Source organism: Notamacropus eugenii (genome assembly GCF_028372415.1).
Source record: "Notamacropus eugenii isolate mMacEug1 chromosome Y unlocalized genomic scaffold, mMacEug1.pri_v2 SUPER_Y_unloc_1, whole genome shotgun sequence".
In the NCBI taxonomy this organism is placed as follows: domain Eukaryota; kingdom Metazoa; phylum Chordata; class Mammalia; order Diprotodontia; family Macropodidae; genus Notamacropus; species Notamacropus eugenii.
This window is the reverse complement of record NW_027325109.1, coordinates 385809-398447: the sequence shown is the minus strand read 5'-3', so window position 1 is coordinate 398447 and position 12639 is coordinate 385809. Positions and strand designations below refer to the sequence as shown.

Below are 12639 nucleotides of genomic sequence, written 5' to 3'. Positions count from 1 at the left end.
GTGGGGGGAATTTGAGTTGGGAACAGGAAATAAATAGCCTTGTATTAGCCTTAGCAATCATGCTCCTTTAGGGAGCTGCACATTCACAAGAATGTAAAATAAAGTAAGTGCTTTCCTGCCTTCAACAAGTGTTCTTTCTAGATTGAATGTGCTCCATACAATAGCTTGCCTCCTTTTCTGCTCTAGCTGTTGGTTATATAGTACTTTAAGGTTCACAAAGCACAACAACCCTGGGAGACAGGTGCTGTTACTGTCTACATTTTACAGATAAAGAAACTGAGTCATGCACACCTTAAATGACTTGCCCAAAGTCATATAGCTAGTCAATGTTTGAGTTTGGACTTGAACTTAGATATTCCTTACTCTTTAGCCAGGTTTCCATTCACTGGTATGGCCATGTCATAAATTTAGAGGTGAATTGGCCTTTGAGGTCATGCAATATATCTCTCTCATTGTGTAAAGAAGGAGAGTGACTTCTAGATGTTTAAGATTACTTAAAAGAAGTAATACTGATGGGGTTTAGAATCTGCACCACTTCACCCTTGGACATTACAAGGAATTTCAGGAATCCAACCACTGAACTCAGATCCCTGGTATTCAACTGAGGCATGGGATCATCCCAGTATGATCATTTCAACTGTCTTTTCATTGTGGTCCCCAACCCAGCTCAATCCTTCATTTTCTCTTATATCCCATCTAGTCCCTGAATTTTCCCATACATTTCAGTCACAGCTTTGCCCCTGCTCAAAGTACCTGGGCTACCCCAAACCACTTTGATTGCTTAATTAGCTTACTTGACACTGCCTAATCCCATCCAACCCCCTTTCTGTTACCTCCAAACCACTCCAGGCTATTCACCACTCTTTAATCCCATCCAAATACTTCTACAATATTTTTCCCTTTAAATATATCAGTCTTTTCCCTACCAAATGTATATACTCACTAGGAATATTGTCCACACCAACCAGTGTTTTAATAAATTCACTTCTTGGACTGAAAGAAGGTTTGAGTGCTTTAAGTATTTCAACACAGAATTGTGCCTTTTACCCGTGCATTGCAGAATGTTCCAGACCCTTGGACCAAAACATATGCTTTCCTCATTGGAAAACTGCAAAATCTCAAGCTCTCCTCTAGCCAAGACCTGAAGGGACATAAGCCCCCTCTCTCATTCTTTACCTCTTTCTTGCTCTGCAGTTGAGATCACTCTCCAAGGACATAGAAAGTCTTGAAGGTGCTTTTTGCATCTGAGCTCTCAGGTTTCATTCAGTTCAGACAGTTACTAGGCTGACTCAGACCCAGGAACACCTTCTAAGGTATAGGGGACAACCTGTATGGAAATATGTGTCCAATTCTCTGGAACCCTAGAGAATTGGGAAAAGTCAGGGAAAACTGTTTGATTGGATGCTCTTTTATGGAAGGATTCCCAGCTGTCATGCTCATGATGGGTCAATCCTTTTCAATTCCCAAAAATTAACCCTTGGGCTGTCTTTTAAGAAATTGGAATAAATTCAATTTCTCTAAGGAACTTAAGAAATGGCCTATGTTCTTTTAAACACAGTTTGGCCTCGAGAATCAAGACTCAAGCCCATTCGTGGATCTTTGCAATACAGTCCTTTGTTACAGCTCGATTTATGCTCTTGCTGAGAAGGGAAATGGATGGAAATATCTTACATAATGGCCTTCATCTAACTCTTTTGGTACCACATTCTCAGAAAACATGGTAAGATGCTTGTAGCTAGAGGCACCACACAAAAGGGGAATGGGAAGCAACTTGATATTTTAAATGATCCCCTGCTTATAGTCCTCAAAGCTTCAGCCCTGCCCTCTTCCCTGCCTCTGTTCTCACACTTTCCCCTACTCCCTTCCCTGCCCCTCTCCCAGTTGCCTCTTCCCCACCTACTCTGGCTGTTTCTACTTCTTTCCAGCCACTTTCTGCTTTCCCCAACACTTCCCCTGCTTCCCACGCCCCAAACCCCTTACCTTGAACACTCCCTCTTTTCCCTCATTCCCTTTCCTTTCTCTTCTGGTCCCCTTTTTATAGTTTCTGTCTCATACATACTATTTCCTTTTCTGATCCCTCGTGCTCCTCAGGTGCAGCAGATCTTTCCCCTTGCTTTGAAGTCCAATTCAGTTCGGCCCTCACTCCCTACCCCTTTTCTCACAAGAAGTGAGACTTCCTATCTCCCTTCCTTGAAGGCTGAATTCTGCTATGCTTTCATGGCTTTGTCTTCTAAGGGAAGTAGCTGCCTTGCCCAGTGGGATGAGGGTTCAAGTCCGTTTGTTCGTTTCAGACCTCACTCGGTTTAAAGAGAAACTAGGTTGATACTCTGATGATCCCACTAAGTTTACTGAGGGCTATAGGGATATATCTCTTCAATTCAAGCTTTCTTGGGGACATTTGCACATCTTCTTCTAGACCTGCTGTACCATTGAGGATAAGAGGAGAATCTGGGAACAGGTTCAGAAATTTGGAGATCATTTGGTAAAAATGTAGCTAAACCCTAGGAGATAGGTGTGTTGAGTGTTATTCAGAAACCATATTCAAAACCTCCTTTTAAAATGTTCTATTAGAAGAAAAAGAGAAAAAAAGCAAAAAAAAAAAAAGCTTTCCTTTCAGGGAACGTCCTCCCTGGTGCTTTGGTTTTTTTTGGAAAGAAATTCTGGGATAGTTTTGTAATTCTTGTTGCAGTTGCTGCCAGAATTGGGAAAGGGTGTTGTACCCACTAGTCAAGGGATGGTAGTGATATGCTCATTTTTGGAATCTCTATGCCACCCCACTAATATACCCATACCTACATATAAACACTTTCTACATTAATAGTACATCAGCATAGAGGTCAGAGCAAAGATTATTGTTGTTCAGACATTTTAGTCATGTCTGACTCTTTATGATGCAAATTGGAGATTTCTTGGCAAATATGCAGGAGGGGTTTGGCATTTCCCTCTCCAAAAGTAAAGATTATATTTTCTGAAATGTAGCTCAGCAGAGGTGCTGAGAGAATATGCCCAGAGTGATGACTCTGATTGGGACGGGGGGGGGGTAGTGTTCTTCCCCAGGGAAGAAGAATCATTAATTTGGAGAGTAGCTCTTCCTACTTTGTCTAATTTCTCTTTAATTCTACTGCCTTCATTAGGTTGATTATTTCTCATCTATCCTTATGTTCTTTGTTGATGGCAATTGATTGACTCATAAGTTATACTACTTCAGTCATGTGATCATTAACAATGAAACACCCTCGAAATTGGAAAAATATCAAATATATTCTTAATTCACAAATATGAATTTACTAAATGATGGTAAAATTCAAAGAGAGAAATGGGAGAGGGTAACCCAAGAAGTTAGGGAAAGTGAGAGCAACAATGGGGATAAGTGAAAAATATTGAGGATGATACTAGCTAGAAGAGGTTCTAGGAAAGCTAACACTGCACTATTGGGACAAAATTTTTCTGTGTGTTAAAAATAATTCCTGGCAATGTTCCACCAGAAAAAAAATTGTACAAGAAATAATTATAATTCTCAAATTATTTTAACTTATTCACTTGGGGAGCAGGATGATGGAAAGAGACTTTAATAATGAGTACCTAGTATTCCTTTATTCCCCTGGGGAAGGCTCTGTATATTGGAGGGTTTTTTGATGAATTTTAAGAGGCTGGAGACATGTAATTTATTACTATTTAGAGTGCTCCAGATGCTTCAGGAACAAGTAAAAACCCCAGTAAAATTCATTGAGCTGGGCCATATGAGCTCAGGGCACAGCTTTCCACCTCAACAGGTAGGCTGCACTATCCCAATGTACTTTTTTCTGATTTATTTATTTTATCAGAGCAGAACAATGTGCTCAAAATCAAAGGATCCTTCTATGTGCTAATCAAGCTAGCATTCTGTTGCATAGACAGTCATTAATGTAAAGTCTGAAGTGTCTTATATTTTTCTGTCTCCATGGCGCTTGGATGAGCGCAAATCTATTCAAATTCCTTTTCTAGAAAATAAGTTTTCATGTTAAAATAGAAAAATACTGTGAACTTTTATTATTTTTCTTGAGATTTTCTTTTCAACTCTGTACAGATTTCCTTCAATACATGTGCAACTCTTGGAGAACTGTCTGGAATACTGAGAATTTAACCAACTCAAGATGGATCACACAATTAATCAGAGGTAAAAAAGGAGTGAAATTTTAACTTTGTCCAAGCTTGATTAACAGTCACAGTAGAAATTCCTGACTCTGAATCCATTTCCATCATTGTTTCTCTCAAATGACATCAGAAGGAATTAGAAACTCTTGACTACCTGGGCTAATGGTAAAATACTGTGTCCTAAGGAGAACTTGATGGCCCAGCCAGGAGTTAGGAAGAATCATCTCCCTTAATTCAAAAATGCCCTCATACTTATTCACTTTGTGAACCTAAGGAAGTCACTTCACCTTGTTCGACTGAGTTGTCTCATGTGTATAATAAACTGCAGAAGGAAATGACAAATCACTTCAGTATCTTTTCCAAGTAAAACCCAAATGGAGTCACCAAGAGTCAGACACAACTGAAAACTGACAAAATAACAACTACTGTACTCTGTGGAATCTAACAATTTGCATTGGATTAAAGAAAGCTATATTTGATAGGTAAGGGGAAGAATTTTGACTCTCACATTTTGCCTGAGAATTTGACACAATGCATTTTTTAAATACACCTAGTGTGATACATGTTCAGGCAGTCCCAAGGAGGGAGACAGGTAAAATATGATCTGAACGGGACAGAATTACATATTAATCAGGCAAACGAAAGCTGAATATATTTAAATGCAACACAATTGATACTAGAGTATTGAGTATGCATTAGGAAATAATGAACAATCCAGACAAAGCATTGAGTGGTTCATAGGTGAAAATAGTCATAATGTATTTTGCCAAGTAGTTGCAACAAATTATCTGTGTTGGAGCAATAGCTGAACTGAAGGTTCCTTAGAGGTTAAATATCCCTCCAGGAGTGGATACTACTATAAGCATGTTTTTTGTAGGTATTGTGTATCTTTTAGAGATTCTGTAAAGTCGAATCCTAGAAGCCTTTTTTTAATATTCTGATGGAACAGGTTTGAATTTTCTGGCATGCTTAGTTTGGCATGCCAGGTAAATTTGGGCAAAGACGTCGTGTCCCACACGTGATGACACATAATGATTTAAGTGAATTTGTGGTAATTGTTCTCCCACTCTCTACCTAACCCCTGTTTGTTACAAGAGAGAACATTCTATAATATGATTATACTTATCTCAGACTAGGTCCAGGTGACCTTCTAAAAGAAGAAAAGGACCGTGTAAAAAGGACAGGAAAAAATGAGAACGATTTCATCTGTTTAGGGATTTGGGTTTCAGAGGGAGGATTACCATTTCCATCCTTCCAAGCATGAAGTACAATGATTATGAGATAAGAGGACTAGTCTCCACGAGACAGAATTTCACAACTAAGAATGCAATTGTAATGAGTCAGAGGAATAATATTAGAAGTATTGAGAAATGATGGGACACTTCTGTATCATAAGAAAAGAGAAATTAGGAATTTTCAGCTTTGTTTTGGCTTGATGAGGACATTTTGCTTGGGTCTCAAATATCTTCCTGAATTTCTGGTGATACGTCAATGTCATATCCTGCTGCTTCTGTGGGATACCCATCATAATATTAAGTATGAATTTGCTGAAATTCCTACGTTTATCCCCCATGGCAATTCTTGTTTTGACAAATGGCACCAATAGAGCTTAAAATTATGATTGGTCTCCTCAGAAGGGAGAGAATTGTCAGTCAGTTGGTCAATATAGTCGTTAAGAGCCAGTTATTAGTCAAGATATTTTCTAATTGCCCAATATAAATAGATAGATAGGTAGATAGATAGATAGATAGACAGACAGATAGATAGATAGATAGATAGATAGATAGATAGATAGATAGAAAGATAGATAGATAGATAGATAGATAGATAGATAGATAGATAGATAGATAGATAGATAGATAGATAGATAGATAGATAGATAGGTGATAGATAGACAGACAGATAGATAGACAGATAGATATGCTCAAATGAGGGCGACAACGTGAAAGCCAGTAAAGGCATAGAAAGGATAAATAGTAGATTATAAACAGAGAATAGGTACAGAAATTAAGGGGGATTGGGAAAAACTTTCTGTAATATTTCTGTACAATTTAAGTGCTGTGTCTCAGAAGTATTTACTTACCAGTTCCTATTTGCTTAGCACACTTCTATGTGTGAGAGATAGCAAGGAAAATATGAACTTTCAGTCTATAAAGTTATTTTTTTCTTAACTCAATGATCAGAGAATTAAATATGACAAACACCTTACATTATTTTCTCATCTAGCTAGCTGTGTTGGTAGAGAGGCTGTGCTCAATATGAACTTTTAAATTTAATCTTCATCATTAACTTCTTCCTCTATCCTCAAATCTAGATATTCTACAGCAAAATAATGCTTTTTGCTAATTTCAAGGTTTAAATTCTCACATTGAAATTTTAACCATCAGCTCTTTGGAACCCCTCTCAATAGTTCAGGTATCAGGTAAACTATCTCACCAAATCTAAGACAGGTTTCTGCAGACAGTTAATAAAACAAAAAGAAAACTTAATCCCAGGATATTGTGGCTTCCTTGAGATACAAGTTCTATAAAAACCATCCTTGGCATTCTAAACGATTTTTCCATTTATTCCCATAGCAGGTGAAATCCATCAGAAATGGCATCAGGAAATCTCTCCCATGTGACCACATTCATTCTCATTGGAGTCTCAGAACGTCCAGAGCTTCAAGTTCCACTCTTCTTCATCTTCGTAGTAAACTATGCAGTGACAGTGACTGGAAATGTGGGAATCATCACACTCACTAGTATAGATTCTCAACTTCAAACTCCTATGTATTTTTTCCTTAGACACTTGGCTATCATCAACCTTGGTAATTCAACTGTCATTGCTCCCCAGATGCTCGTCAATTTCTTGTTAGAGAAGAAAACCATTTCCTACTATGGATGTGCAACTCAGCATGGAGGCTTCCTAGTCTTCATTGTGGCTGAGATTTTCATGTTGGCTGTCATGGCCTATGACCACTATGTGGCTATTTGTAATCCTCTATTATACATGGTTGTGGTGTCAAGGAAGATTTGCATCCTACTTGTTGTCCTTACATATATTTATAGCTTCTCAACAGCACTGACAGTCACCTCTTGTGTTTTCTCCATGTCCTACTGTTCCAATGTCATTAATCATTTTTATTGTGATAATGTGCCTTTATTAGCTTTATCTTGCTCTTGTATCAATATGCCAGAAACAGTAGTCTATATCTCTTCAGCTACTAATCTCTTCTTTTCCATGAAAATTGTCCTAGTGTCCTACTTCCGCATCATCTTGGCCATCGTGAGGACGCGCTCAGCAGAAGGGAGACAGAAAGCCTTTTCCACCTGTGCTTCCCACATGATGGCTGTCACTGTTTTCTATGGGACACTTCTTTTCATGTACCTGCAGCCCCAGTCAAACCATTCCTTAAATACTGATAAAATGGCTTCAGTGCATTACACACTAGTGATCCCTATGCTGAATCCTATGATCTATAGCCTGAGGAACAAAGATGTGAAGGAGGCTGCGAGGAGAGTCTTCATCAAGCCTTTCAAAACTTTTAAAAGCATGTAATTTGACAAATATTGAGTAAATCTAGATGTTCACAATTCTAGACTGGAGTTGAAAGAGTGTGATGGGGACAAACCGTACGTTGCCCGGAATGAAAGGCAACCAAGCGGAGATACATTAATTAAACAAAAAGAAAATAAGCTATATAATGTATCAGGACAGAAATGAAAGCAGAAATCTAGTAGCCCATGATTAAGAATAGTCGAGTCTAGAAAAGAGACAGTATGAAAGCAAGTCAGGAGGGGAAAAATAAGCTTGAGAGAATAATCACAAAATAGTCAAGAATGAAGGAAAATCAGATCCTATATGGAAACCAGAGGATGCTGTACTGAGAAGCTCATCTTCTTAATCTCTTGGGGATCCTTTTACATCCTACTGATTATGGATAGTGATAGGATTGTGTAGCATTGCAGGCAGAGGAAATGGGGCTATAAATGCATTTTATCAGAGAACCTGAGTTTCACAAATCTGTTTAAAACCACGTGATTATTGATTTTTATTTTTTGAATGTTCTAATGATACTCTAGCTTCATTTAAACCCCCCAGTGGTATGATCTAAAATGTAAACGTCATTTTGCAGTACTTTAGTTAGTCAATAAGTATTTACTAATCACCTACTATGTGATAGACACTGTTATTAAATTTGGGGACAAAAGAAAAGCAAAAGACGGTTACTGTTGTCAATAAACTCGTAGTCTAATGGGAGAAGCAACTGGCAAATAAGGTAAAAGCAGAATATACATAGAATGTTTTGACGATAATCAATACAGAGAAGACTCTAGCTCTAAAGGAGACCAGGAAGTAATTTTCAGTGGAAGTAAGACTTTAGCTATGATATGAAGGCAGCAGAAGGTGGAGATGAGGAAGGAGACAATTCCTGACTTTGGAACAACTTGTGTGAACATGTCCAGAGTTGGGAGATGGAATGTCTGACTTGAATAACATTGAAGAGGTAAGTGTCAGAAGACTGCAGGATATGTGGTTGAGAGTTAAGGAATAAGAAGACTGCAGAGGTAGAAGACAAAAGGTTACATAAACTTTTGAATGCCATACTGAGCATCTAGATTTGATTTTGGATGTTATCGAGAGAAACCAGAACAGGAGTGACGAACAAACTTGTGATCACTTTGGTACCTGACTGAATGTTGATTGGAGACAAAAGATATTTGTGCCAAGTAGACCAATCAGCAAGTTATTGCAATAGTTCAAGGGTTACAGCTTGAGATCATTGACTACTGTAGTGGTGATACCAGAGGAGAGAGGGGCAAGAAACCATGCCATCACTTCTTATGATATGACATGAGCTTTTTTTTCAGTTTTCTTTGTGCTCTACAAAATTCTTTCAAACAGGTAATACAGGACTGAATTGAATACGGGATTGAAGGATTCTATTCACTTTAAAATTGAATATCTATATGTATATCTCCATGTGCTTATTAACACATTCATATATTTATAAGGAAAGAATGTGTCTTCTCTTCTACCACTGGTGCACTCATGTATAGAAATTATTTTTATATATTTATTCCTGAAATATCAAGAGAATTAGAGAAAGACCCCCAGGCTGCAGGTTGGGACCTCGGGGACATATTTAGTGGAGGACCAGGATGTTAGTCATACAGACTAGGTGGGAAGGAATAAATAGGAAGATTGTCATGTACAGCGTTGAAGGTAAGAACCATATTAATCTAATCAAAAGTCCATATGAACTCTGTTCTCTATATTTGAATCACAGTACATTGGTATACCAAAAGAATTAAATGACTGTGTGTGTGTGTGTGTGTGTGTGTGTGTACACACACACGTATACAAATATTTATTTAAGGCTATATATTTATATCTCTATCTATCTGCATATTTATCTATCTACATATCTATATTGAACTGATTGCCAACGCTGGTCAGTTGTTCTGTATAGTTTCCATGCATGAGTGTACCAGTGGTAGAGGAGAAAAGGACTTATCAGTATATTCATTTATTACAAAGATGAGTTTATATATAAACATCATTAAAAGGGAAGTAACATTTGTAATTGAACTTCAAGCATTTATCATCTAATACATCCCTTATCATAAACCAATAGAAAAGTAAATGTTTTCTAATATATGTATCTATTCACTTTTGTCTTTTCATTCAGTGGCTAAAAATAAAAGAAGGACTTCTTTCTCTCCACAAGAGAGTATATAAAATGCTCCTACAATTTTTCACCATGTATTTGAGTAAGCAAATATTGTCATTTGTCTTAATTTCAATAGAATAGAGAAATAAATTTGATCCAGATTTGAATAGTGTTTCACTTCTGTTCAGCCAAATTTTCTCAAACTGTAGAAAGAAAAAAACCCAGTGTGAACATTGCATTCGTTGATTTCATTATATTATGTTGACATCTTCCAGGTTGGAGCTTATATCATTCAATATTGTTTATATTCAACAAAATTCATAAACGTAATGTCTTATAAATCAAAGTAAAAATCTGAAATATTGCTGGATTATTTTAATTCTCATAGAATGTGATTATCAAAAACATTGATAATCATTTTGTAATTAGAATTTACACTTTTAGATAGTTTTTATCACTATGGGACAATACAATATTATATTTCAATCATTATTTGAAACTTTGGAAGGAAACTTTATAATTAAGGTTATTCTAAACAGCTATTAAATGTACATATTTATTATTACAATTAGAATATCAAATTACCCTGGGTCTTTGTAATAACTTTTGGCATTATTATTCAAATATATTCGTGTTTAGTAGCATTTTCATTTATCAGAGAAAAATGGGAAATATTGCTATAACAGACAGCGCAACAAGAGATCATCTAGTTATTTGACATACGTAATATGACATTTGTCATCTCTATGTCTTTGCAATGTGTATGCCCCGTAGATTAATTTTACTTTTCCCTCACCTCTGCACATTAAATTTCTTTTTATTAATAATTTATTTAACTTTTAACATACATTTTCACAAAATTTTGGGTTCCAAATTTTCTCCCCTTTTGTCCCCTCCCCCCACACCAAAACACCGAGCATTCTAATTGCCCCTATCACCAATCTGCCTTCTCTTCTATCATCCCTCCCTTCCCTTGTCCCCATCCTCTCCTCTGTCCTGCAGGACCAAATAACTTTCTATACCCCTTTACCTGTATTTCTTGTTTCCTAGTAGCAAGAACAGTACTCAACAGTCGTTCGTAAAAATTTGAGTTGCAACTTCTCTTCATTCCTCCCTCCCCACCCACTCCCTTTGGAAGGCAAGCAATTCCATATAGCCCATATCTGTGTAGTTTTGCAAATGACTTCCATAATAGTCGTGTTGTGTAAGACTAACTATAATTCCCTCCATCCTATCCTGCCCCCCATTGCTTCTATTCTTTCTTTTGATCCTGTCCCTCCCCAAGAGTGTTGACTTCAAATTGCTCCCTCCTCCCACTGCCCTCCCTTCCATCCTCCCCCCCACCCTGCTTATCTCCTTCTCCCCCACTTTCTTGTATTGTAAGATAGGTTTTCATACCAAAATGAGTGTGCATTTTATTTCCTCCTTTAGTGGAATGTGATGAGAGTAAACTTCATGTTCTTCTCTCACCCCACTTCTTTTTCCCTCCACTGAAAAGTCTTTTGCTTGCCTCTTTTATGAGAGATAATTTGCCCCATTCCATTTCTCCCTTTCTCCTCCCAATATATTTCTCTCTCACTGCTTAATTTCATTTTGTAAAGATATGATCCCATCCTATTCAGTTCGCTCTGTGCTCTCTGTCTCTGTGTGTGTGTGCGTGTGTGTGGGATTATACTCACCCACTATCAAGGTACTGAAAAGTTTCAAGAGTTGCAAATATTGTCTTTCCATGTAGGAATGTAAACAGTTCAACTTTAGTAAGTCCCTTGTGACCTCTCTTTACTGTTTACCTTTTCATGCTTCTATTCATTCTTCTGTTTGAAAGTCGAATTTTCTTTTCAGCTCTGGTCTTTTCATCAAGAATGCTTGAAAGTCCCCAATTTCATTGAAAGACCATTTTTTCCCCTGAAGTATTATACTCAGTTTTGCTGGGTAGGTGATTCTTGGTTTTAGTTCTAGTTCCTTTGACTTCTGGAATATCATATTCCATGCCCTTCGATCCCTGAATGTAGAAGCTGCTAGGTCTTCTGTTATCCTGATTGTATTTCCACAATACTTGAATTGTTTCTTTCTAGCTGCTTGCAATATTTTCTCCTTGACCAGGGAACTCTGGAATTTGGCCACAATGTTCCTAGGAGTTTCTCTTTTTGGATCTCTTTCAGGTGGTGATCTCTGGATTCCTTGGATACTTATTTTGCCCTCTGGTTCTAGAATCTCAGGACAGTTTTCCTTGATAATTTCATGAAAGATGATGTCTAGGCTCTTTTTTTGATTAGGGCTTTCAGGTAGTCCCATAATTTTTAAATTGTCTCTCCTGGATCTATTTTCCAGGTCAGTTGTTTTTCCAATGAGATATTTCACATTATCTTCCATTTTTTCATTCTTTTGGTTTTGTTTTGTGATTTCTTGGTTTCTCATAAAGTCATTAGCCTCCATCTGTTCCATTCTAGTTTTGAAAGAACTATTTTCTTCAGTGAGTATTTGAACCTCCTTTTCCATTTGGCTAATTCTGCTTTTTAAAGCATTCTTTTCCTCATTGGCTTTTTGAACTTCTTTTGCCAATTGAGTGAGGTTATTTTTCAAGGTGTTCTTTTCTTCAGCATTTTTTGGGTCTCCTTTAGCAAGGTGTTGATATGCTTTTCATGCTTTTCTTTCATCTCTCTCATTTCTCTTCCCAGTTTTTCCTCCACCTCTCTAACTTGATTTTGAAAATACTTTTCGAGCTCTTCCATGGCCTGAGCCCACTGAATATTTATTTTGAATGTTTGGGATACAGAAGCCTTGACTTTTGTGTCTTTCCCTGATGGTAAGCATTGTTCTTCCTCATCAGAAAAGAAGGGAGGAATTAT

At 37.3% G+C, this 12639-nt stretch overlaps 1 protein-coding gene across 1 annotated transcript; it reads left to right on the top strand.

Moving 5' to 3' along the window:
* The first annotated feature begins 6729 nt into the window (after positions 1-6729).
* On the top strand, positions 6730-7674 carry LOC140516957 (olfactory receptor 8J2-like). The gene has a single exon (XM_072627787.1). It carries the CDS (start codon positions 6730-6732, stop codon positions 7672-7674), a length of 945 nt encoding a protein of 314 aa, XP_072483888.1.
* The last annotated feature ends 4965 nt before the right edge of the window (positions 7675-12639 follow it).

Excerpts from the sequence above, each read along its gene's own strand:
- LOC140516957 (XM_072627787.1), top strand. The coding sequence starts at position 6,730 with ATGGCATCAGGAAATCTCTCCCATGTGACCACATTCATTCTCATTGGA.